The sequence below is a fragment of the Hyperolius riggenbachi genome, chromosome 8 (assembly GCF_040937935.1).
Source record: "Hyperolius riggenbachi isolate aHypRig1 chromosome 8, aHypRig1.pri, whole genome shotgun sequence".
NCBI classification, from domain to species: domain Eukaryota; kingdom Metazoa; phylum Chordata; class Amphibia; order Anura; family Hyperoliidae; genus Hyperolius; species Hyperolius riggenbachi.
The window spans coordinates 264,709,768-264,737,696 of NC_090653.1; the positions used below are offsets into that span (position 1 = coordinate 264,709,768).

General features: G+C 46.5%; 1 protein-coding gene across 4 annotated transcripts in view; it reads left to right on the forward strand.

Moving 5' to 3' along the window:
* The first annotated feature begins 2,104 nt into the window (after positions 1-2,104).
* The window catches only part of LOC137527824 (uncharacterized), a 55,010-nt gene continuing 29,185 nt past the window's right edge, over positions 2,105-27,929 (forward strand). For 2 of the 4 annotated variants that reach the window (XM_068248772.1, XM_068248775.1), the window contains exons 1-4: positions 2,105-2,241; positions 5,627-5,852; positions 20,075-20,255; positions 27,236-27,467. In XM_068248772.1, the coding sequence (XP_068104873.1) occupies positions 5,635-5,852; positions 20,075-20,255; positions 27,236-27,467 (631 nt within the window). In that variant the 5' untranslated portion in view covers positions 2,105-2,241; positions 5,627-5,634. Of the gene's footprint in view, positions 2,242-5,626; positions 5,853-17,836; positions 18,005-20,074; positions 20,256-27,235; positions 27,468-27,929 lie in introns of those variants that run through there. The other 2 variants (XM_068248774.1, XM_068248773.1) reach the window with 2 other exon arrangements.

Sequence of the window (27,929 nt, forward strand, 5' to 3'; positions counted from 1 at the left end):
TCTGTGTCTATGTATGTATGCCTGCCTCTGTGTCTATGTATGCCTGCCTCTGTGTCTATGTATGTATGCCTGCCTCTGTGTCTATGAATGCCTGCCTCTGTGTCTATGTATGTATGCCTGCCTCTGTGTCTATGGATGCCTAACTCTGTGTCTATGGATGCTGCATGCCTCTGTGTCTATGGATGTATGCCTGCCTCTGTGTCTATGGATGTATGCCTGCCTCTGTGTCTATGTATGTATGCCTGCCTCTGTGTCTATGTATGTATGCCTGCCTCTGTGTCTATGTATGCCTGCCTCTGCCTCTGTGTCTATGTATGCCTGCCTCTGTGTCTATGTATGTATGCCTGCCTCTGTGTCTATGTATGTATGCCTGCCTCTGTGTCTATGTATGTATGCCTGCCTCTGTGTCTATGTATGCCTGCCTCTGTGTCTATGGATGTATGCCTGCCTCTGTGTCTATGTATGTATGCCTGCCTCTGTGTCTATGTATGTATGCCTGCCTCTGTGTCTATGTATGCCTGCCTCTGCCTCTGTGTCTATGTATGTATGCCTGCCTCTGTGTCTATGTATGTATGCCTGCCTCTGTGTCTATGTATGCCTGCCTCTGCCTCTGTGTCTATGTATGCCTGCCTCTGTGTCTATGTATGTATGCCTGCCTCTGTGTCTATGTATGTATGCCTGCCTCTGTGTCTATGGATGCCTGCATGCCTCTGTGTCTATGTATGTATGCCTGCCTCTGTGTCTATGGATGCCTAACTCTGTGTCTATGGATGCTGCATGCCTCTGTGTCTATGGATGTATGTCTGCCTCTGTGTCTATGGCTGTATGCCTGCCTCTGTGTCTATGTATGTATGCCTGCCTCTGTGTCTATGTATGCCTGCCTCTGTGTCTATGTATGTATGCCTGCCTCTGTGTCTATGGATGCCTGCCTCTGTGTCTATGTATGTATGCCTGCCTCTGTGTCTATGGCTGTATGCCTGCCTCTGTGTCTATGGATGCCTAACTCTGTGTCTATGGATGCTGCATGCCTCTGTGTCTATGGATGCCTGCCTCGGTGTCTATGTATGTATGCCTGCCTCTGTGTCTATGGATGCCTGCCTCTGTGTCTATGTATGTATGCCTGCCTCTGTGTCTATGGCTGTATGCCTGCCTCTGTGTCTATGGATGCCTAACTCTGTGTCTATGGATGCCTGCCTCTGTGTCTATGGATGCCTGCCTCGGTGTCTATGTATGTATGCCTGCCTCTGTGTCTATGGATGCCTGCCTCTGTGTCTATGTATGTATGCCTGCCTCTGTGCCTATGGCTGTATGCCTGCCTCTGTGTCTATGGATGCCTGCCTCTGTGTCTATGTATGCCTGCCTGCCTCTGTGTCTATGTATGTATGCCTGCCTGCCTCTGTGTCTATGGCTGTATGCCTGCCTCTGTGTCTATGTATGTATGCCTGCCTCTGTGTCTATGTATGTATGCCTGCCTCTGTGTCTCTGAATGCCTGCCTCTGTGTCTATGTATGCCTGCCTGCCTCTGTGTCTATGGCTGTATGCCTGCCTCTGTGTCTATGGCTGTATGCCTGCCTCTGTGTCTATGTATGCCTGCCTCTGTGTCTATGTATGTATGCCTGCCTCTGTGTCTATGTATGCCTGCCTCTGTGTCTATGTATGTATGCCTGCCTCTGTGTCTATGAATGCCTGCCTCTGTGTCTATGTATGTATGCCTGCCTCTGTGTCTATGGATGCCTGCCTCGGTGTCTATGTATGCCTGCCTCTGTGTCTATGGCTGTATGCCTGCCTCTGTGTCTATGTATGTATGCCTGCCTCTGTGTCTATGGATGCCTGCCTCTGTGTCTATGGATGCCTGCCTCTGTGTCTATGTATGCCTGCCTCTGCCTCTATGTATGCCTGCCTCTGTGTCTATGAATGTATGCCTGCCTCTGTGTCTATGGATGCCTGACTCTGCCTCTGTGTCTATGTATGCCTGCCTCTGTGTCTATGGATGCCTGCCTCTGTGTCTATGGATGTATGCCTGGCTCCTGTGGAGAGGGAGGAGGGAACTGTATTGCTTGTGTTGCAATCTGAATATACACAGTAACAGGAGTGGCTGCAGGAGGAGGAAGGGACTCTGTGTGGATTGGAGAGGGACTCAAGTCTCAGACTACTCATCTATCCCTCCTGTACCCAAATAAACACTGAGTAGTGCTGATGAGAGCCAGTAGGGACCTGGAGACCGCCAGACACCACAGACAGGTGACTAGAGCTACTGTCCCCCCATATGTCTCCTCCATGTGTCCCCTCTATTCCTGCAATTCTTACAGCTCTGGTCATGTTTGTCTCTCTGCAGCACAGCCTGTGCATCTCTCACCCACTTCTGTGCAGCCCTCATCTGAGAATCTCTCGCCCACTTATGTGCACCCCTTACTCACTTATGTGCCCACTTGCCGCTTCTCTGTATCCCTTATACATTTGCATAGCTCCCAAGTGTCCCTCTTTTGGAGAGGCAGTCCCTCTTTGGGAGCCATGTCCCTCTGTCTCTCTTCCCTCTTCATTTGTCCCTCTTTCAGGACTTTCTCCCTCTTTCTATGTAAATATTTATATTTCTCTACTAAAAAATGTCTGATTGACTCTAAACTTTATTCCCATCCTTTAAATTGATATATTACTAATTTTAAAATGTTAAAGAAACTCTGTAACAAAAAAAAAATCCCCTGGGGGGTACTCACCTCGGGAGGGGGAAGCCACAGGGTCCCAATGAGGCTTCCCCATCCCTGTAGCTGCAGGCAGTCCAGCGCTGGCTCCCCCGCAGTGTCCCGGAATCCTCTCTCGACAAGCCTGACAAGCGCTGATTTATTTACCTTGCCGGGATCCAGCGCAGGCGCTGTAGCGCTCTTCCTACGGGTGAGGCAGAAATAGCCGAACCCGATCGTATCCACTCTACTGCGTAGGCGCTAGAGGACTCACACCTGCGCAGTAGAGCGGATCGATCGGGTTCGATTATTTCCGCCTTATCCCGAAGGAAGAGCCGCTAGTACGCCTGCGCTGGATCCCGGGAGGTAAGTATTTACATCGCCACACTTCGGGGGGCTGCAGCTGGACAATCTAGAGACAGAGAAGAACGGGGGAAGCCTCGTTAGGAGAGGTACCCCCCAGGGAACTTTTTCTTCATTACAGGTTTTCTTTAATATGAAGGAAAATGAACCATGATAGAAAGGACCAGTGTGGTTTGCATTATAAAACAAGATATTTTTCTTATGAAATCTTTATGGTATGCGTGACTAGGGGGTGTGACTGAGGTGTGATCAGGGCGTGGCTTAACTTTCCCTCTTTCTCATCTCAAAAAGTTGGGAGGTATGCATTTGTGCACCCCCTCGCCCACATATGTGCCCCTTTACCAGTTTTGTGCACACCTCACCCAGATATGTTTCACTTCACCTGCTGCTGTGCACTCCTCACCACTTCTGAGCACTCCTTACCTACATATGCGACCCAGGGGCGTAACAAGATCCCACTGGGCCCACCATCCCCCCCCCCCCCCCCGGGGGGCGGGGGCTGCAGGCCCTATTGTTACGCCAGTGATGCGACCCCTTGCCACTTTTCTGTATCCCTCAAACATTTCTGTGCCCCCCTCACCACTTCTGTGCATTCCTTATCTGTGCACCCCTCACCCACATATGTGCCCTTTCACTTGCTTCTGTGCATCCCTCCCCACATATGCGACCCCTTGCCACTTCACTGTATCCCTCACACATTTCTGTGCCCCTTCTCCCATATATGTTCCCCATCACCACTTCTGTGCAATCCATATCTATGCACCTCTCACCCACATATGTGCCCCTTCACCTGCTTCTGTGCCCCCTCCCCACATATGTGCCACCCTCACATACTTCTAAGCACCCCTCACCTGCTTCTGTGCACCCTTCATCACTTCTCTGCACCCCTCACCCACTTCAGTGCCAATTTCACACCTCTGTGCACTCGTCACCCACATTTATGCCTCCTATGCATCCCTCTTCTATGCACCCTCACCCACATCTTTGCACCCGCTTTTACAGGGAGTGCAACGCATGCTGTTAACTTAACCTTACGAAAACACTTGCTGCGGGAACTGCATGCAGCCGCGATCACGCAACCACTCATTACTGTGACACTTCTCAGCAGCCCTTCAGCATGATCCAATTAGGGAAGCTCAATGAGGTGTCAATTTATGTAGCTTGAAAATGTACCAATAGTAATAAGCGGTTGCAGTATTTGAATGGTCCGTTTCCAAGCTGCATACATTTGTATAAAATTAGTATAAACTTTTGCATGCGCTCGAGATTATTTGCCTCTCATTGTCCATCCCTGGATCTGTTACGACTTGGGAATTTTTCTTGATCATTTTTTTGCGATGTTTTGGAGCATTAATGGTTACGTACGGTCAGTTAGATGCTAATGAGGTCAAGATGATACGAATTTCATAAAACACAGAATTTCTTAATGGCAAAACACTAGCAACTCGTTAAACATCTGTATGAAGGATTCAGAAGAATCAGAATCATTTTTATTCGCCAAGCACCACTAGGTCTTGCCCGGAATAGGCTTGACACAACAGAAGAAACAGTTAGGGCCCGTTTCCACTTGTGCGGTGCGAATTAGCGCGGTAAAAATTCACATCGGATGCAATTGTCGCATGCGGGTGTATGCGAATTTTCATGCGAATTCGCATGAATGACGCTGTATGCGGATTTAACCACGGCAGTGCCTGTGTGCTTTTCCATTGATTTCATGCGAAAATTCGCATACACCCGCATAGCGGTATGCGGTATGCGAATTCTGATGGCTCTGCCATGAGAATTTTTACCGCGGACGAAAACGCTCAGAAATCCTGACAAGTGGAAACAGTCCCATCCACTTGTATTGGCTATGCGAATTCGCATGCGGCAAACGCATGCGACTTCGCGATAGTGGAAATGGGCCCTTATGCATACAGCAGAGCAACACCAATACTAGAACATAAAAAAGCAGAGTAAAGCTGACCATACACTGGTCAATTTTTTTTCCTTTGATCGATTATTAAAATCGATTAAATGAACCAAATGGAATAAAAAATCGAATTGTCGTTTTGAGTCGATTCTTAGTGTACGATATTTGCTCAAATTCTTTAAATGAATTGGTCGAGAATGTTGGTTTATTTGAATCGATGGAACAAGAATCAAGAGCTTTTCATTATGTATTCGATTGACCTTTACTCGATCTGATTCACCAGGGTACTTATTTTGTGATCGACAATCGCCTCCGGTCAATTAAAGGTGGAAAAAGGGAACAAAAATCGACCCTGGTGTATGGACAAAAAAATCAATTCATGTTTGATCAGTTCATTTATTTTGAATCGATTCTAAGAATCGATAGATCAATTGATTGTCACATAATCGACTAGTGTATGGCCTGCATAACCCATGTAGGCTAGTTATGCACAATAAACAGCAGTATATGCAGCAACATGAACATGATTTGTCAGAATGGCATAAAACCTAAGGTGGGGGGAGGGGGTGGAAGGGTGTGCTGGGGGGAGGGGCATGAAGAGAGTTCAGACATTTGACAGCCGAGGGGGGAAAAAAGATTTTCCTGGGCTGAGTGTGTGTCATGTATGTTGCAGTGTTCCTCATGGTGACGGAGGAGATGGCGGTCGCCACCTCGGCTATGGAGGGGATATTGCCTAGTCTTCTCTCGCCTGACCCCCAGGAGGTGCAGCGCTGTGTAACTGAGCTGATGAATGAGGTGCAGACGCACGGGGAGGAGCTGATGGACGCTTTGGTGAAAGACGCAAAGTGTGGCCACTACTTATCAGCCCTGTGTCGCCTTCTGGACACCCCTAATGTCAGGTGAGCACCATCCACTCACTTGGTTTATAATTACACAATTATTTTGTTTTGATGTGTTTTCTACAGGGCATTACAGAGTACAGCAAAGTCACCGTTATCCGGAAGTCTCAACTATCCGACATGCCTGAGGGGATAACGGGGACTTTGTTTTGGGGTTTCTATGGGTGTTTGCAGGCTCTAAAATACTCACCAAACCTCCAGCAATGTCTTGTAGTCTTCCTATGTTTCCTAGATGGCTCTCAGTGGTTTCCGGCGCCCGTGCATGGCTGCCGGCATGTCACGTGACACGATGAGGGTCAGGTGACACACTGGCTTCCATGCACGAAGGATGCCGAAAAGCCGCTAGGAGCAACAGGAAGGCTAAGTTGTCACTGGAGACTCAGTGAGTATTTAGGGGGGTTGAGGTTTGTGCTGTACCAGCCAGGCTTAAAGAGAAACCATGACCAAGAATTAAACTTCATCCCAATCAGTAGCTAATACCCCCTTTTACATGAGAAATCTTTTCCTTTTCACAAACGGATCATCAGGGGGGTTTGTATAGATATTGTGGTGAAACCCCTCCAACAGTGTGATGTCAGGACCCTGACTGTTTCCTGTCTGTGAACCTCATTGTATTGTGCGAAATAACAGCTGTTTACAGCTGCCAAAAAAGTAAGCAGCATCTCCTTCCACTGACATCACCTGCCAGCAGTAAAAATGTCACCATGTGGTAAATGTCAGAATGTAAATCAGGCAGAGGAAAACTTTTACAATGGACAAACACTGACTAAATCATTTATACAGAATTATTGTAAAGAAGAAGCACTTTTTTATTACATTATTTTCACTGGAGTTCCTCTTTAACATTATATGAGGAGAACATGCATCCTTCATGCAGATAGTGTTTTGGTAGAGATTTGAACCTGGGACTCAATACTAGGAGAGAATGGCGGACACTTTCTGAGAACCAGGGGCGTAACTAGAGGGGAGGATAAAATAATTATGTCCAATTAGGCTGGACAAGCGTCACTGCTGTACCTGACTGGTAATTTACACCTGAAGATGCACTCACTAAACTGGTTATGCTATCCAAATAATATTTGCTACTCTACCTGTTTAGACTTTCATCTTCGAACCAACCCACAATCTAATATTTAAAGTGAGTCTGAAAGCAAATAAAAAAAAAAAAAAAAGAGAGAGAGAGAGAGAGAGATACTTAAGGAGAGGAAATGCTCTGGATCCTACAGAGCCTTACTGTTCCTCTCCTGGTCCCCTTTTTCCAGCACTGGTTCCCCTATTAGCAGTCTCCAATCGATGGGACAGAGACTGCTCCCTTCTGCTGCAGGGGGCTTCGGAAGTCTTTGTTTGCCCAAGTGCTGGTGAAGACGGGCTGCTCCATACTGTGCATGCATGGGCACGCTCTCTCGCGCACTCGCACATGCGCAGTATGGAGCCGCCCGCCTTCCCGAAGACCTCCGAAGCCTCCTGCAGCGGGAGATTTGAAAGGGTAGATATCGCTGGAACAAGAGGACCGTGAAAGGAGCGGCAAGGCTCTATAGGACCCAGAGCCTTCCCTCTCCTTAGGTAAGTATAGAAGTATAGTTTTTTTGTTGCTTTTTTTGTTTAATTTGCCTTCAAAGTGAGTGTAAAGCAGAAAAAAGTCAGATACTTTAATATGGACAGGGAAGGCTCTGGATCCTATAGGTCACCCGTGGCAGCATCGGGTATGTGTCGCTGCTCCCCGCTCCGCTCTGTCTCTATGCGCCTCTGCTCTGTCTGTAATTAGAGCAGGGCTACAAGAAAATGGCCACCTATGTCCACAAATGTGGACATCGGCAGCAATTTCCTTGTAGCCTTCTAACTACAGAACGAGCGGAGGCGGGGAGGCGCAGCCTATGACGGAGGAAAAGGGAGTCGGCTACAAGGAAGTGGTCACCAGCTCAGAAGTTTACACGGCCATGGGAAGGTAGGGAAAGCAGGCTGACCACCTACCTGGCTAAGGCTTAGCTTAGCCGCTAAGGCAGCTATACTGGAGGCAACTATACTAGCTACCCATACTGGGGCAACTATACAGGATCTTCTCAAAAAATTAGCATATTGGGATAAAGTTCATTATTTTATGTAATGTACTGATAAACATTAGACTTTCATATAGTTTAGATTCAAATACACACAACTCAAGTAGTTCAAGCCTTTTATTGTTTTTATATTGATGATTTTGGCATACAGCTCATGAAAACCCACATTTCCTATCTCAAAAAATTAGCATATTTCATTCGACCAATAAAAGAAAAGTGTTTTTAAAACAAAAAAAGTCCACCTTTAAATAATTATGTTCAATTATGCACTCAATACTTGGTCGGGAATCCTTTTGCAGAAATGACTGCTTCAATGCGGCGTGGCATGGAGGCAATCAGCCTGTGGCACTGCCCAGGTGTTATGGAAGCCCAGGATGCTTCGATGCTTAAGCTCATCCAGAGTGTTGGGTCTTGCGTCTCTCAACTTTCTCTTCACAATATCCCACAGATTCTCTATGGGTTTCAGGTCAGGAGAGTTGGCAGGCCAATTGAGCACAGTAATACCATGGTCAGTAAACCATTTACCAGTGGTTTTGGCACTGTGAGCAGGTGCCAGGTCATGCTGAAAAACGAAATCTTCATCTCCATAAAGCTTTTCAGCAGATGGACGCATGAACCCAGTTTTGAACCAGAAACAGCGGCAGAAGCGCCTGACCTGGGCTACAGAGAAGCAGATCTGGACTGTTGCTCAGTGGTCCAAAGTACTTTTTTCGGATGAAAGCAACTTTTACATGTCATTTGGAAATCAAGGTGCCAGAGTCTGGAGGAAGACTGGGGAGAGGGAAATGCCAAAATGCCTGAAGTCCAGTGTCAACAAGTACCCACAGTCAGTGATGGTCTGGGATGCCATGTCAGCTGCTGGTTTTGGTCCACTGTGTTTTATCAAGGGGAGGGTCAATGCAGCTAGCTATCAGGAGATTTTGGAGCACTTCATGCTTCCATCTGCTGAAAAGCTTTATGGAGATAAAGATTTCATTTTTCAGCACGACCTGGCACCTGCTCACAGTGCCAAAACCACTGGTAAATGGTTTACTGACCATGGTATTACTGTGCTCAATTGGCCTGACAACTTTCCTGACCTGAACCCCATAGAGAATCTGTGGGATATTGTGAAGAGAAAGTTGAGAGACGCAAGACCCAACACTCTGGATGAGCTTAAGGCCGTTATCGAAGCATCCTGGGCCTCCATAACACCTGAGCAGTGCCACAGGCTGATTGCCTCCACGCCACGCCGCATTGAAGCAGTCATTTCTGCAAAAGGATTGCCGACCAAGTATTACCATATTTTTCGGACCATAAGACGCACCGGACCATAAGATGCACCTAGTTTTTTGGGAGGAAAATGAAGAAAAAAAAGATTCTGTACCAAATGGTGTCCTAAAATATTTTATGCAGCATAGAACCGCAATAACACCCATATTCACTCAGGTGCTCTCATACCCCCAAAACCCATCAGGTGCTCTCATTACTCCCAACATATTCCATCAGGTGCTCTCATTATCCCCCTATATTCCATCAGGTGCTCTCATCCCCCTATATTCCATCAGGTGCTCTCATAGGACAGTGTCCCAAAAACAGTACCCATTAGTCATGCAGAGACTCTCTGCAATCTAGCAATCTAAGGTACAACACATACTGTAATCACTGCCACCCAAAGCCATTAAAGATTTTAGAACTGCTCCATCATACCATATATTTGCCCATGATGCAGAGACTCTATGTTATTCAGCAATAACTTGTATTGTCGTGCAGTGTAAAACACTCCAGCCTCTTCTCTCACCAGGCTAAAAGCTGTCAGCAAAGTTCAGTGTTGCATAAAGGTGTGTGGATACCCATCATGCAGAGAGAGTATCTCTGCATGATTTATGGTTATCCACACATCATATGCAACACTGAACTTTGCTGACAGCTTTTAGCCTGGTGAGAGAAGAGGCTGGAGTGTTTTACACTGCACGACAATACAAGTTATTGCTGAATAACATAAAGTCTCTGCATGATGGGCATATATATACGATAGAGCAGCTCTGAAATCTTTAATGGCTTTGGGTGGCAGTGATTACAGTATAAAACAGTATACATTGTTTGTGAGGCTTACAGCACTGCATACAATTTACAGTAACGGTAGTACATTTTTACAAGCAAGCATTACAATAATATTAGCAGCTCATACCATACCTCAATGACAAGCTGCTGCGAACTAACAAAAGCGCTGTGTGACAATGGGGTGTGCGGTATTTTACCCATCAATCATGCAGGGCAAAGTGCTGGGCGGAGATCTTCTACTTACACCCAACCATCAAGCGGCATCCAGCAGAGGGCGGAGTGCTGGGCGGAGATCCAACGTACTTTTGGCCAGACATCCAGCGGTGGGCGGAGTTTCGGCGGCAATCACACGAGCACACGAGGTGGACACGTGGGCGGACTACCGGACATCCCAGCAGAGGGCGGAGTGCTGGGCGGAGATCCAACGTAGTTTTGTCCAGCCATCTAGCGATACATCCAGTGGTGGGCGGAGTTTCGGCGGCAATCACACGAGGTGGACACGTGGGCGGACTACCGTACATCCCGGCTGGCCGCTGAATGGCGAACTGCACAGAGGGTGGATTGGAGGTGGCATGGAGAGCGGGCGGTGGTACATTATTGCGGTATGGAGAGCGGGTGGAGGCAGATTATTATGGTATGGAGAGCGGGCGGAGGCTTATTGCGGGCGGCATGGAGGCGGGTAATTGGCGGCGACTTGAAGAGCGGGCATGGGGGCAGAATCGGCAGATGATTGGCGGCATGGAGCTGGCAGACCGAGGAGGATGATTGATGTGCAGCAGGCACAGAGACTCACAGAGCGCAACAGTAATAACAGTTTTTGCAGTATGTGTAATGCTTTTTACTACCATTTTTTGCTACCTTTGGACCATAAGACGCAGGGATTTTTTCTCCCCACTTTTGGGGGGAAAAAAGTGCGTCTTATGGTCCGAAAAATACGGTAAGTGCATAACTGAACATAATTATTTAAAGGTTGACTTTTTTGTTTTAAAGAGACACTGAAGCGAAAAAAAATTTATGATATTATGATTTATATGTGTAGTACAGCTAAGAAATAAAACATTAAGATCAGATACATCAGTCTAATTGTTTCCAGTACAGGAAGAGTTGAGAAACTCCAGTTGTTATCTCTATGCAAACAAGCCATTAAGTTCTCCGACTATAGTCGTGGAGAGGGCTGTTATCTGACTTTTATTATCTCAACTGTTCCTGGACTATTTACTTTTCCTCTGCCAGAGGAGATGTCATTACTTCACAGACTGCTGAAAGACTCATTTTGAATGCTGAGTGTTGTGTAATCTGCACATATTATAGAATAATGCAATATTAGAAAAAACACTATATACCTGAAAATAAAAGTATGAGAATATTTTCTTTGCTGCTAATCTTCTAATAATTATTCATAGTACACAACCAATTCATTATATCATATTTTTTTTTCCGCTTCAGTGTCTCTTTAAAAACCCTTTTTTATTATTGGTCGGATAAAATATGCTAATTTTTTGAGATAGGAAATTTGGGTTTTCATGAGCTGCATGCCAAAATCATCAATATTAAAACAATAAAAGGCTTGAACTACTTCAGTTGTGTGTATTTGAATCTAAAATATATGAAAGTCTAATGTTTATCAGTACATTACAGAAAATAATTAACTTTATCACAATATGCAAATTTTTTGAGAAGATCGTGTATTACCAATACTGGGGGAAACTATACTACCTATATTGGGGCAACTATACTACCTATACTGGGGCAGCTTAGCTATACTACTTATACTGGGAGCAACTAAATTAGCTACATATACTGGGGCAAGTATACTACCTATACTGGGGGCAATTATGCTATCAACCTGTACTGGGGCGGCATTACTACCTATACTAGGAGCAACTAACTAGCTACCAATACTGGGACAACTGGGGCAGCTATACTACCTATACTGGGAGCAACTAAACTAGCTACCTATACTGGAGCAACTATGCTAGCTACCTACACTGGGGCAACTATGCTAGCTACCTATACTGGGGCAACTATACTATCTATACTGGGGACAACTATACTAGCTACCTATACTGAGGCAACTATACTACCTACATATACCGGGGCAACTATACTGGCTTCCTATACTGGGGGCACAATGCTATAGTTACAATGCTATCATTCCAAATTGGAGGGGGCCCTATCTGTCCCCCTGAATGGTTATAGCCTTCATTTTTAAGTGTATTCAGGATAATATACTCTTTGTAACACAAGTGATTAGAGGCGCCCCAAAGGGATGCAGTATCCTCTTCTTTTTCTTTTTGGCCAAACAACCTTGGCAGCTGTGTCAGGGATAGAACCATTTTTCCTCCACAGATAAAATGTCACGTGATGTCACAGCGCCAGGGATTATGTTGCCATATAGGTATTCCGATCCACCTCCAGAGATCCTCCTATAACTTAGGTGCTTGAGTGTCAGCTCCGTGCATCCCAAGAAAAGAAAAACAGGGGGATTCTCTCAGTGGATAATGTTCAAGCAAATTTATTCAAGGATAGTGCATATAATGACAAATTGGGGATGACGGCGAGAGGCCGAAACTAGTCGGGACGAAAGCGGGCTCTGCATCTTTGATTGTTACCGCCTACTGCTTGTTTAGTACCACAAGGGTGGGAAGTGAACTAGACGGAGAGGGTCCTAAAAAGCATAGGACCCTCACTTTGTGAGTGACGTTTACCAATTTGTCATTATATGCACTATCCTTGAATAAATTTGTTTGAACATTATCCACTGAGAGAATCCCCCTGTTTTTCTTTTCTTGGGATGCACGGAGCTGACACTCAAGCACCTAAGTTATAGGAGGATCTCTGGAGGTGGATCGGAATACCTATATGGCAACATAATCCCTGGCGCTGTGACATCACGTGACAATATACTCTTTCTATCCATTTCATGGTTATTATTAGTATTTATCTATTATACATATGTGATGTGTCTCGGAGATCTGGGCGTTTGGCGTGATGTGTCACGACGTCAAAAAGTTGGGAACCACTGCTATAGGTCCTTCCTGTCTTCTTTTGCTCCCCTCGTTCCAGCGTTGTCACCCCTGTTGTGTGTACTCGACCAGTTGGTAGAATGCAAGTCTGTGAGCCCTTGGGGGCTCCGTACCGCGCATGCGTGAGCGCACTTGCACACGCAGTGTGGAGCCTACCCGAGGTGGCGAATTAAACAGAGGTGACAGTGCTGATATGAGGGGTACAAGAGAGGTCAGAGAAGGCTCTATAGGATCCAGGGCCTTCCCTGTCCATAGGGAAGTATCTAACTTTTTGGGGGAGGGCGCTTTACACTCACTCTAGATTTTGCGTGTGTCTGCATCTAGTACTATTTCTATTTTCAGAGCACAGTTTCCACTCAGTGGTGGCCAGTGTCAATTTCAATTTTAGCCTCAATTTTAGAGAGTGTGACGAGCCAGACGAGCCACGGGTCGCAGGAGTTCAGCCAACATCCCAAAACATGGGCTGGGGGGGTGTTGTCTTATAATCACAATATTTGGTAACTTTGTGCAGAGTGCGCAGGGAAGCACTTACCGCATTCTGCCACTGCGCTCCCCTCCCCTTCCCTCCAGCCCTGCTGCTCAACACGTGTTCCTCTTCTCCTCCTGCAGCTGTGGACATCCTGTAGTCCGCCCGCCTGCCACTATACAGCTCCGGTCCTCTGTACTTCCTGGTCGGCTCTTGCTTCCTGATTAGTGGTTCCCTGTGTGACCCCAGCAGCGCACTTCATGAGTGACCCCCAGCGCACATGCGCCACTAGGGTCATGCATGGAACCACTTATTAGGAAGTAGGAGCCGATCAGGAAGTACGGAGGACCGAAGTCAGAGCCAGAACAAGGTCCTCCAGCACCCAAGGCTGAGACACCAAAGTGCGCCCCTCCATCCCTCCCACCACAGCCGTCACACACTGATTGCTATTAGACTAGGAGGCACCCCAGGGCCCCCAACACCTTAATCTCTAGTTATCTGGCTTGCAGTCACTGCCATGTATCCCCTTTTCTTATTTCTCTCTGCTTAAAACACAATAGGGAATGATAGCTGAGTGAGTTGTGCGCCCCCTCCTACACTGCGCCCTGAGGTTGGAGCCTCTCTCGCCTCGGCCTGGCCCTGACAGGAAGTTGTATAGCGGCAGGTGTCTGCTATGGGATCTTGGCAGCTGCAGGAGGAGAAGTGGAGCGTGTGCGCATCTGCAGGACCGGAGCAAGGAAAGCATGAGCGCGCTGGCAGGATCAGGTGAGAGCTTGCAGGTGTAGTGCAGTATGGCTTAGTTGGTGGGACAGCAGTGGTTAGTGTAATGTAGCTTAGCTGGTGGAGGGCAGCAGGGGTTAATGTATTGTAGCTTAGAGACAGCTTGGGGAATAGTTCTCTTACAACATGGACAGACGTGGTAGAATTGGAGGTTCAACATTTGGTATGTGTACCAGGCTTAAAGAGAATCTGTATTGTAAAAATCGCACAAAAGTAAACATACCAGTGCGTTAGGGGACATCTCCTATTACCCTCTGTCACAATTTCGCCGCTCCTCGCCTCATTAAAAGTGGTTAAAAACAGTTTTAAAAAGTTTGTTTATAAACAAACAAAATGGCCACCAAAACAGGAAGTAGGTTGATGTACAGTATGTCCACACATAGAAAATACATTCATACACAAGCAGGCTGTATACACCCTTCCTTTTGAATCTCAAGAGATCATTTGTGTGTTTCTTTCCCCCTGCAGCTATCTTCCACTGAAGTGTCAGGCTGTTTCTTCCTGCAGAGTGCAGACAGCTCTGCCTGTATGTAATTCCTCAGTATGTGAAAGCCCAGCCAGCTCAGAGGAGGATTTATCCAGCTTGTAAGAGAGAAGAGAGAAGCTGCCCTAATCTAAATAATACACAGGCAGTGTGCAGAGAGGGGCCTGGAGGGGGGAGATGCATCACAGAACCACAACACTGAAGAACTTGGCAGCCTTCCAGACACAGGCCTGACAAGTCTGACAAGAGAGAGATAAGTTGATTTATTACAGAGATGGTGATAGTAGAACGTGCTGCAGTAAGCCAGAGCACATTAGAATAGCTTTTGGAACTTGTAGGATGATAAAAAACAGGATGAAATTTTTGTTACGGAGTATCTTTAAAGAGGAACTTTAACCCAGGATTGAACTTCATCCCAATCAATAGCCGATACCCCCTTTCCTAAGAGCAATCTTCCCTTTTCTCAAATAGATCACCGGAGGGGTCTGTCTGGCTGATATTGTGGTGAAACCCCTCCCACAGTGTGATGTCATGACCATGGTCCTGACAATTATGTCAGAAAATCACCTGATCTGCTGCATGTTGTTCAGGGTCTGTGGCTAAAAGTATTAGACGCAGAGGATCAGCAGGACTGCCAGGCAACTGGTATTGTTTAAAATGAAATTAATAAATGGCAGCCTCCATATCCCTCGCAGTTCACTTCTTCTTTAAAGCTACCTGTACGATTGTTAGGGCAAACCTTTAGATACTTACCTCGGTAGTGGAAAGCCTCAGGATCCTCCAGCCGTGTGCGAACGACATTTAAAACTGGGCGAACCAAATTCACTTCCTGCTGAATTTGATTGTCCTAATTCTAAGCTGCATACTGTTTGCATTAAATTTGCATGCAAGACGGAATTTCTTGCATCTCATTGATTGTCTATAAAGCTTAGTATTAGCCTGGCATCATTTAAAAGGGATTATAGGGACTTATGACTTAAACCTATTAGGCGGTCCATGGAAGCGACATTAATAACGCTATTCATGAAGCCTCATCGGTAAGGATCGGCGTGGAGTGTACACAAGGCGGAGGTACGCTCAGTTTCGACAGACAGGCAGAGCTCGGGATCATAGCAGAATAGAGCGGCTGAACATGGTCAATCCACAGGGTAAACACATCCCTTAAGAAGCATGACAGGTCCTCGGCAACCAGGCTTAAGCTACATTGTAGGGCAAACAGCCGGCATGGAAGAGCAAACACTCTCAGCCAATCGGAAGCAGGTCAGCCGTCCTGCGTTCCCTGACCACTAAATACCGTGGCGTCGTGCTGGATTAAAAGTTCAAAGTGCAGAAAGAAAAGGTGTATATTTTGGGATCAGGTATCACCAATGCACTTTTATCTGCTTTTGTTTGTGCTGCAGGGACTCTGCATTCAGGATGTTGCCTGAAATAATCACTTATAGGGGCCCCCTATTCACATGAATTCCTCAGTAGTGCACACATACGAGGAATGTAGGCAGAGGGGATCAGTACTCGATTCCTCAAGCGGTAGGGCCGAGCCTATACACACGTGTGCGCTAGACTCTAGGTTAATGACACGTTCTGTTGCTACGCGTGGGGAAGGAGAGATGGAGTTTGTCAGCCGTAGGCAGTGGGTACAAATGGAGCCATATCAGTGACATTAGAGGCGCTTTGGGCACAGTTTCCGTAATAAATAGTCCCATTATCTACCTGTTGTGGTTTGTTCCTTGAAGGAGGTATGATCGAACTGCTCCTGTTTTTATATCTATATTTTAGACCTTAAAGGGGTACTATGAAAAAAAATTGTAAAATATGTGCAAACATAAACAAATAAGAAGTACGTTTTTTCCAGAGGAAAATGAGCCATAAATTACTTTTCTCCTATGTTGCTGTCACTTACAGTAAGTAGTAGAAATCTGACAGAAGCGACAGGTTTTGGACTAGCCCATCATAGCCCTAAGTGACAGCAACATAGGAGAAAAGTAATTTATGGCTCAGTTTACTCTGGAAGAAATGTACTTCTTATTTGTATATGTTTTAAATTTTAAGATTTTCTCGACACTTCCTCTTTAATTTCCTTAGTGGTATGGACGAGCTGTTTTTTTTAAAACACGCAGCAAGCACTTCGCTTGCTGCGTGTCTATTCTGATCGCCGCCGCCGCTGCGCCGATGCGATAGCTTCCCCCCAGACTCCGTGCGCAGCCTGGCCAAATAGTGCCAGGCAGCGCTGCGGGGGCGATTGGAACTCCGGATGACGTAACAACGTCGATGACGTCATGGCGACGGGGGAAGCCCTTAAGGAAATCCCCTTCAGAACGGGATTTCCTTACGTGGCTACACGCCGGCGGTGATCAGAACTACGCGCTGGATGCCGCAGGGAGGGGGGCATCATGTAGGCTAGCTACATGATTTTAAAAAACAAAGTAACAAAAACTGCTGTGCCGCCATCCTGGCGCAGGTAATAGAACGCCAGGGTGGTTAAGGTAGCCACTAATAATACAATTAGCTGAACGATTGTCTACAGATGATTATTCGTATGAACAATCGGAAATGATTGATTGGGACCACGAACAGATGAAAATATTCTAACCAATCAACCAGATTAATGAAATCGATCCAATTTTGGGATCGATCCCGTCAGTCTGATTGGATTGGTTAGGAGACTTTTGTCTGTTTGTGTTCCCAAATGATCATTTCCAATCGTTCATACTAATAATCATTTGTAAACGATCGTTTGGCAAATTGTATCGTTAGTGGCCACCTTGAGTGGACTGAAGCCATTCTTGCAGGCAGCTTAGTGCATTCCATCGGACATGCTGAGTTTAGCTGATCAGGGTAAACCTATAGAATTGGCTCCCTTTAAGAGCGTTTGATGTTTTGTCTCTCTTTATTACACTCTACATAAGCTACTTCTCTGCTACTTCTTAGCTTTATGAACGTCTGCTGTGCATTGCCGGAGGGATTAGTGAGACTCTCTCTGTGCATTATGGTTGTCTGCGTTGGAACGCGCTGCTTTTAGCTGCTTATCGCCTTGTTTACAAGTCTTGGCCCTGCAATCCACGTGTGCTTCAGCACTTGGCATTCATCCATTTCCAACAAGTCTCCATGTAGTTACTAGCGTTTCCCCAGCAACCGCTGGGCTGCGGCTGTTTACTGAGTGCCTCTCCTCTCCGTACCAATGTGAGGAGCAGGCCAGGCCTGTGACCCCAGTGACCATTCAGCCAGGAGGTGTCACTGAGAGGAAAGCAGTCAGGGGTGGAAGGATTTGTGACGTCTTTTCCACATGAGGCCTGCAAGTGAACACCCTCAATAATTCAATACCAGTGCTCGTTTTTTTTAAAGTGAACCTGTGTCCAACAGTTTATGGAGTGAGACGCAGTTTCGACTGGGACAATGTTATATAAATCAGTGCCATCCAAATGTGGTTGGATAGTGTACAGGAGACCAGGGTTCGAATCTCGGCTCTTCCTGTTCAGTTGTCCAGAGACCTTGGGCAAGACTCCCTAACACTGCCACTCCCTAAAGAGCGCATCCTAGTGGCTGCAGCTCTGACACTTTGAGCCCGCCAGGAGAAAAACACAATATAAATGTTCTTTGTCTTGTCTTGTCAAATGGCGGCCCAATGGCTGCCCTCCAGAGTTCTTGTGGTAGCTCATCCGCTGCTTGCTATGTGTCAACTCCCACCCCCAGAAAAGACAGAATACAGAGTGGCAGCTTAGCAATCCCACCCGACGATGAGAGCCCAGATGATGTGGAAAGACACATACGCCAACCACATCACCTGGGACTTCATGACTGGTAAGCCCAGCGTGGGAGGTTCACAGCCGGAACTGCTGCAAGGATAACTGAGGAGTGGTGCTACAGGACGGGAGAGGAGTCATCTGATGGGTTCAAAGTGTACCTGTAGGGAAAACAAGTTTCCCATTTAGATACTTGCCTCAGTAGAGGGAAGCCTCGCCTTCTCCAATCCTGTGCTGGCGCCCCCAACCACGTTGACAAGGAGCTCCACCAGGCAGGGCTGGCACTACAATATAGGCAAAGGGGGCATTTGCCAGGCCCTCAGAGTCTCTAAGTGCCCCCAAGTGTCCCCCCATCATCACCCCTCTCAAATTCAATTTTCAGTCGGGTCCGCTCTACTGCACAGGCGCCGGAGACTTACGCCTGCGCAGTAGTGCAGACCCGACGGCGATCGGGTATTTCCGCCTACTTCGGAGCCGACAGCCGTCAGAGCGCCTGCGCAGGAGGCAGGAAGGTAAATATTGACGTCACCGCTGTACGGAGGGCTGCAGCGAGACTCCTGAGGGACGGAGGACGGCGTGGGAAGCCTCATTAGGATCCTGAGGCTTCCCCCACCCGAGGTGAGTACCCCCCAGGGGACATTTCGACGTTACAGATTCTCTTTAAAGACAGAAGAGTTAACTTTAGGTTTACCTGAGGTAAAATGTTTTCTGAATACTACATGCCTTATCATGATGGTGATAATTATAAAAACGTTATTAAAGACAGGAGATAAACTTAGTGAATTGAGGCCAATGTCTACACCACTAGGCTACCAGGGAATTAAATACTGAGGGGCTGTAGGGGACCACAAAGCATGGGGGACCACTAGGCCGCAACCAGGAATACTGCAGGGGGATGGAGGGGGCACTAGGCCACCACTAAAGATACTGTGGGGGATTGGGGACCACTGTGCTGCCACTGGGAATACTGTGAGGGATGGTGGACCACTAGGCCACCAGGGTATACTGTTGGGGGATGGGGTGACCACTGACCACTAGGCCACCACTGAGAATACTGTGGGGATATCACTAGGTCGTCAGCAGTGTCATGTAGGGAACCACTGGGCCTCCACCGTTCCGGCGCTTAGACCCCCAAACCTCGAGCCGTCGGTATTCTTTAATTACTGGTTTACTTTAAGTGATTTTTATTTTCAGGTGCCATTGCTGACACCAGGGATGTCCTGTAAATAATGTACCCATGTTTCACTATGTATAACACAAGATTCAACTTACAGTCTCCCAGAACAGGGCCTGTTTGTAAGCAGGGGACCACCTATACTCATTTTAAAGTGGAACTCCTCTTAATGTTTTATCTGTGGAAATGCTGCCTAATGAGTTTTGGCGTTATACACACTAACTAGTGATTTGATTTTTTGTTTTTGCTTTTATATTTGGGGGGGGGGGGAGGGGTAACACTGCCACTATTGTTACCATAACTTTATTGTAGCCCTTGTACAATAAATATTGGCCATCCATGAAGTTGGTCAGCACTGATACAAAGTATGCAACATTTCAATCAGATGCATGTTTTTTTACAATGTAATGAATAATTCTGTGTAATGGGTCCTATTTGTCCATCCACTGCAGGCTGTGCAGCAACATTGCCTACATCCTGGGCACGGTGGCAGAAGATCTGACCGTGGCTGAACTGCTGGTGGATCTGGCAGAAGGTACAGCGGAATGGGATCTGCTGGGGAGATTGGGAGCCATGCTGCTGTGGGAAGATGCCGAGGCCGTTATGAACGCCGCAGGAGCTCTCGGGACGCTGGTGAGGGAGGGATGCTGATTACTGGGCTGTGGGAACATTTCATGTTTGTTGGGGGAAAAAGCTGCAACCTCAGACAAGATTTAAAGTGCACCTGAAGTATTAGAAAGTACACCTGAATACATCCATTCCAGCGCTGGCCCCCTCTAAACTAATTCAACTCATGCCAGATAAATGCATGTCTGCTGGCTGCGATCCCACCCGTGGACAAGCGAATCCCGATTGGGCATGTGCGAGTAAGGTCCGCTCATGCCTAGTCGATCTAAGTGCTCATGCAGGGAGAAAAAGACATCCACAAGCGCTCATTCTACTGGGCATGCGAGGACATTGATGCAAGGACCTTACGCACACATGCCCAGCCCAGATGCACTGGGCCTGCCCAGTGGAAAGCATACACATTAGAACGAAGCTGCTTGTGCATGGTTTGTTCTACTGGACATGCATGGGTCTTATTCACACATGCCCAGTCCGGACGCGCTCGTTCACGGCTGCGAGCACAGTTCATACGCTTGGCTATGCAGTAGGTATCTAACACACACACACGCACACGCACACACACACACACACTTTGCTTTAAAGGTAACAGTAGTGAGTGTACCAGGAGGTTGCATACTCACACAGTTGACAGACAACTGAGCATTATTTCCCTCCTTACCACCTCCGCTAAAAGATGATTTATCGTGTGCTGCGGTCTATCCTCCACCACCCCAACCCACCAATCTGAAAAATACTCCAGCAGAGGACTTTGTGCACAAATAATAACAGTTTATGTAGTTAGGCCTGGTTCTCATTGAGTTAGGCATTAAAGGGTGCCCTGCTCATGTCACCCATACCTGATCGTGTCACATCCTTGTATCACCCACACCTGATCATGTTACATCCTGTGTCACCCACACCTGATCATGTCACATCCTTGTGTCACCCACACCTGATCATGTCACATCCTTGTGTCACCTACTCTTTGGTGGCACCACAAGGCCAATTCCCGCATGCTGAAATCGATCAGCAATCGTCCTGCGGTTTTTGGTGGCCATTGGCTAACAGATCTCTCTCCAATCAGATTCAATCAGAGAGATCTGTGTCTTGGTCATTCGGCTGCCAAAATCTCTAGATGTAAGGGCACCTTAATGTTAGAATGTAAGTATACTTGAATTCTAGCCTCAGTTACTAAAGTCTTGTAAAGACTTGAGATACAGGGTCTCTTTAAGCAGAGTTTCTCGGAGAGAAATGATGCAGTCAGTTACAAGGAACATGTTCCTTGTGGAAGGCCACATAATGGGTTATCAGGTCTAACTGCCCGACAGTTAGACGACGGGAACGGTAAACAAAGCCGATATTTACAAAACATTGCATTCTTTGCAACTAGGTTATAAAGGAATGGAATATTGTAACGTTTGCGGAATCGTTTCCGTGGTCAGCGCACAAGATGCGCACTGACACAGCGGAAACCCTCCACAAGCGTATAATTAAGTGAACTCAGGTTAGGTGCAATGCACCAGCAGAGGGCAATTCCCACCAGCAGATGGCGCTGTGGAGTGCAGACGAGCACAGCCCCTGCACGGCCACAGATGCCAGATGGGAATTGTACAGATTTAAAGCAATGCAGGGCTGAACAGCCCTTAAAGAGAAGAGCACAGAGATAGACTAAATGTGTGTTCCCCAAAGTAGTGGGAACCCAGCGACGGCGAACACACATTCGCAGAACAAAGCGGGAACGCAATCGCAAGAGAGAGACGATTGCCAGAAGTGACACAAGGCTGATCAGAACAGAACACGAGAGTAGCAAAGGCACAGCAAACAACAATAAAAGATAAGGAAAATAACAAACGCTAGCTAAACGCGAACACTGCACTCATTCACAACAGCGAACGCGTTTACAGCGCGGTCTCCGCACGAAAAGCGCAACAGAGACAAGCACGCCACCCTAACTAGCCACAAGTAACACAAAGGAGCACAAACAGACAAGACAGACAAATGAGGTAGCCAGTAGCAACCGCTGCTCCAGCTTACGCTCCAGGAACACAGATCAGAAGGATCCACAGCCGCTACCGCTAGAGGCTAGTGCAATCCAAACAAGACAGACAGATGAGGTAGCCAGTAGCAACCGCTGCTCCAGCGTACACTCCAGGAACATAGATCAGAAGGATCCACAGCCGCTACCGCTAGAGGCTAATGCGATCCAGACAGATGAACAGAAGGGGCTACCAGTAGCAACCGCTGCTCTGGTTAGCACCCTCAGACAGACAGAATAATTTCCTGTCGACCACCGCTGACGACAGGACAATCGCAGCAGTGAGGTAACACGGACAAAACAGATAAGGCAACCTGACTGCACAAGAGGAGCTGCCTAGTGCAGTCCCAAGAATTACTCTAAGATAAACTTTAGCAAATAAACAGGGCTTATACTCTAGGAGAGTTCATCAGAAACAAACCATGAAGGATGACCAGCAAAGGATTCTGGGAGAACAAGGCTTTTATACTGCCAGCCTTCAAAGGAGGCAGCTAGGCAATTTGCATAACAAATGTATGCAAATTCCTCAGCAGCAGAGCAGGTCTGAAACTTGCAAAGAAAAGACAGGTCTCTTTTCCAGAGACCTGCAGCCCTCAGACTTAAGGAATGGTCAAACAGCTGTCTGCCCGTGCAGCCAGCTGAGCAGATCATTACAAATATTAAATGATGAGGTGGGTCACATGCCCATGCCCGCCAATTGTAGGCTTGTGGGTATGGCTCGGGTGTTGTCAGAATTTAACTCTTTGATGTTCATATAAAATAGGGAGACCAGGATGGCAGAGATTACTTCACTCTACTTTCCAGCTATCCGGCTCTCTCTACGCTTCCTATTTAGAATACTAGCTTCATGTATGTATGCTGTAAATGTATGTGATGTACATAGGACATATGAAAGACTGTTTATACTCTGAAGAAATCAGCATGTATCAAAAGATACCTGATTGCTTAATAAACCCCTTTGAAAGGTGGAGGTGGCTGTCTCCGCTCTATCTCCTGTAGGCTGTCGCTGTGAGTTGCAGCTCTAATGAGTTGCTGGTGCCGGAGCAAAAGGTGTGTTGTGCTGTTGCCAATAGCAACCAACATATAGATTCTTGCACTTCACACGCCTGGATGGCTAATTGTGCCCGCCCTTAGTGGCTGCATCTCTCTGCTTTGAGTTGGACAGGAGAAAAGCGCTTATCAAATGATAACATGGTTTATCCCCTGGCAGACCGTTCCATTATTCCTCCTTGTCTCAGGGGAGGGATCATGTTACCCAGCACAGAAATCGGCTTGCCAATAAAAACTGCCCCGGCTCACATAGCACAAAAGCACAACAATAATGCTGGCAGGTTGTGCCCTTTGTTGCTGTAACTGGCACAGCGTGGTAAGGCTGGTTTACAAAGGAGAGCTGGATAAAATGTCTTAGCATGTCATATGGGGACGCTGGCATACATAAACCTGCCCCATAGAGGATAACTACACTTCCTAAAGCCTGAATAAAACAAGTTCACAAAACAATCATGTTGATTAGTCTAATGATTAGCATTAGATTTGAAAGAAAATCCATTGTGCTGCTTTGCTTGCCTGTAGCTATGCGCCCTATCCATAGAGATTTAACCTTCCTGGCGGTACGCAGTTTCTGAGGCTGTGTCCGCGGGAGGGATTTTTAGAATTAAAGTTGTTTTAGCTTTTGTAGCTAGCACTAGGCTAGCTACCATTGTCCCCCAAGTCCCCCGGCACCCGCCGCCGCTATACGTTACCTAGCCGCGAGCGATCCCGCAAGAGCCGCAGCCTCCCCAATGAGCTTCAGTCTTCGCTATGGCAACGATCACACGTGACGTCTGACACCACCGACGGCGATCGGGGGCAATCAAAAAAGAGCGGAGGGACTTGGGGGACAATGGTAGCTTGCGCAGTGCTAGCTACAGAGGTTACAACAATTTTTACTCAAAATATCCCGAGTCCCAGGGCAGAGAAATCCTCTGCGGCGGCTACCCCGAGTGTAGCTCGGGGTTACCGCCAGGGAGGTTAAAGTGATATGAAACTCAGCATTTCCTCTTTGTTCTAAAAGATTATTTACAGCATAAAATCTACGACCACAAACAAAAAATTGTAGCTGAACAGCATTCAAACAGTTAAACACAGCACCTTGCTGCTTCTGACCCCATCGGAAGAGGTGACAACATTATATTTTGTTTACATACCTCTTTTGCTACACTTAGTATACAGCCAGCAGCGTGCTGAAACTGAACTGCTCTGATCCGAGAAGCAGAGGGAAATGATCACTACTAGATTTTAATATATAAATACAGCAGCTATGCAATAAAATGCAATGGCAGTTTTCAGAGCTGTATTTTGGGTACTTGTAATTTTGTAGACAGACAATATTATTTGTGCAAAAAAGCAAATATGGTAACTGTATCCGTAATAAAAAGTAGGAAAACACATTTGTGTTAAATGTTATGTCAGTTTTATTTCACGCTGGTCTGAACACTCAGCTATGGTGGACGATAACAAATGCCATGGCTGAGAATCAGGCAGTCAGACCAGCGTGGGTACAACGACCGCTAAAGATCCAGCATGCTGGATTATTGGTGATGTCCGAGCACCACACAACCATTGTTTTTGGCAGAAGCAACATACAAGTCGTCAGCCAGAAGCAGATGACGCGTATGTACAGTAGTGATGGTCAAGTAGATGCAAATAACTTCAAGTTGATGCAACTTTATGCAGCTTGAAAATGAACCAATTCAATTTTACCTCAGCAGGATTTGAGTGGTTCATTTTCAAGCTGGATAAATTTGCATAAAAATTTGAACACATTTGGATCAACTCGAAGTTATTTGCATCTACGTGACCATCACTAATGTACAGCATGGTGTGCTCTGTCACCTCCAGGGATCGGTACCCGATCCCTTGGGTGACAGATATCCAGCAGATCCTTGGCAGGTGAGTATGTAGCTTGTAGTAGTGGTTTCCTGTTAGCAGATCCACAATTGCTCATCAACTACTTCCTGTAAACTTTTTTTCAGTTGTCCCTTGATTGCCATTTTTCTTCTCCTTGTACCGCGTACATCAAAAAAGAGCGTCGGGAAAAAAGTTTGCGGGGCGTAAACGATAAGCAGTAATACCGTTTGTAAAAATACTAAATTACTATGTTGTATTTCGTTTACAAATAATGTTTTACACATTTAGAAATCATTAAATAATGTGTATGAAATCGGAAATTGTGAAAACGTTAATCTTCCCTGTTTCAAAAGTGAAACTTATAATTACGTTTGTTAAAAAAAGATAATATATGTTTAACATCCTGGGCGATAATCCCGAGCTGAGCTCGGGGTATATCGCGCAGGAGGATTTCTCAGGCCCTGGTGGGCCGATTTGCATAATTTTTTTTTTTGTTACACGCAGCTAGCACTTTGCTAGCTGTGTGTAACTTCCGATCGCCGCCGCTCGCCGCCGATACGCCGCTACCCGCCGTGCCGCGCAGCCCCCCCCCCCCAGACCCCTTGCGTAGCCTGGCCAATCAGTGCCAGGCAGCGCTGAGGGGTGGATCGTGACTCCCTCTGACGTCACGACATCCATGACATCATTCCGCCCCGTCGCCATGGCGACCGGGGAAGCTCAGCAGGAAATCCCGTTCTGAACGGGATTTCCTGCTTACTCTGATCGCCGAAGGCGATCGGAGTGGGGGGGGGGGGGGTGCCGCTGTGCAGCGGCTATCATGTAGCAAGCCCAGGGCTCGCTACATGATTTAAAAAAGAATTTTTTTTTAAAAAAGTGCTGCGCCCCCTCCAGGGCGATGCAATTGTATCGCCCAGAGGGTTAATCGTTATAATTGTACAGTATATTATTGTGAATACCCTTCATTTATCGTTTCTTCTTATAATAAAATCTAAAAATATTGTTTAAAATGAGGATATAAATATAACTACGTTTGTAATAAGTGTTGTAAAACATTATTAAGTATTACTAAGATTTTACTAAATCTAAATCTAATCCTACTCTCACACAAAACCCTCCCTGTACCTATCCCTAACCCTAAGACCCCCTGGTGGTGCCTAACTCTAAGACTCCCTGGTGGTGCCTAACCCTAAGACCCTCGTGGTGGTGCATAACCCTAACCACCCCCCTGGTGGTGTATATTGTTCTGTAACTATACCAACCCTACTCTCACACAGAACCCTCCCTGTACCTATCCCTAACCCCTAGACCCCCCTGGTGGTGCCTAACCCTAAGACCCCCCTGGTGGTGCCTAAACCTAAGACCCCCCTGGTGGTGCTTAACCCTAAGACCCCCTGGTGGTGCCTAACCCTAAGACCCCCCCTGGTGGTGCCTAACCCTAAGACCCCAATGTTGGTACCTAACCACCCCCCTGGTGGTGCCTAACCCTAACCACCCCCCCTTACGGATCGCTTTATTATGTGGATAATAATGTTTTACAGATAGTGACTGTAAAAAATATATTGCAATTTACGTTACGTACTGATCGCTTTATTTTGTGAATAATGTTTTACAAACATTAAGGGATAAAATTTTAAATAATTTTTTTGTGTGGATAATAATGTTTTACAAATAGTGAATGTAAAAAATATATTGCAATTTACGTTACATAGTGATCGTTTTATTTTGTTAATAATAATGTTTTACAAACAGTAAGGGATAACATTTTAAATAATGTTTTAGTTAAATACGATAAATATGTTTAGTATTTTTATAAACGTTATTCGTCGCGGGCACATTTTCTAAACTTAAATCATCACAAGCACAGTTATAAAACATTGAAAATCTCCGGGCGCCGTTTTTAAAACGTTAATAATCTCCGGCGCCCTTTTTTCCTGTTCGTCGCCCATTAAACGATATTTATTATGGTAGTGAATGTCGGCTCCCTTTTTGTCCACTAGCCTCCTGCGCCCTTTTTTCCTGATTCCCATTGGCGTTCCCCTTGTACCAGTTCAATAATGTATTTTCCTGTCTGCTCCCCCTGCAGGCAGAGAGTGGTAATGGCAGGCAGTGGATCCTCTCCTCCCCAGAGTCTGACTTCATCATTGAGAACATTACCAACCTCCTAGACTCATCTAGCGATTGGACGGCCAGTAACTGCGCCTTGGTACTGGCCCGCATCTCCATGTGCCACGAAGGATGCTCCCGCCTTCTGGACCATCCAAAGTCTGACACAATATTACAGAAAATCATCAGCTCCCTCCATGTGGACGAGGCAGGTGAGATGAGATTTATCTACATGTACCTTCTATGTTTACATTATTGTGAACGGCTACAGCTGACATGCGAGGCGTTGCCAAACACTGCCATTTGGCTGCATGTAGTTGCAGCTGAACGGCACTTGCGGTCAGCAGGCGTTAACCAAAACAGTTCATTTAGGCGCTGGAGGGGCCTGATAATATAGTGGGCACCAGGGCCAACCGCAATGGAAAATGCAGCTACAAATAGCAGGCACGAATGCTATTTGTAACCACAGTTTGCATAGCAGGCGGCCAAGAGCTTGCTATTTTATTGATTGTTACCGGCCAAGTCATGAAACAAGGATGCCGTGCAGCCGAGGACATTTGGGCACCGCCATAAGCTGTACTGTGAACTATGGCTATAGCGTTGCTCAGTGAGTAACTTTGGCACCGCCAAAAGCCAGAGCCCAAATTACGATTAAAACAGCTTAATTCTGCCAC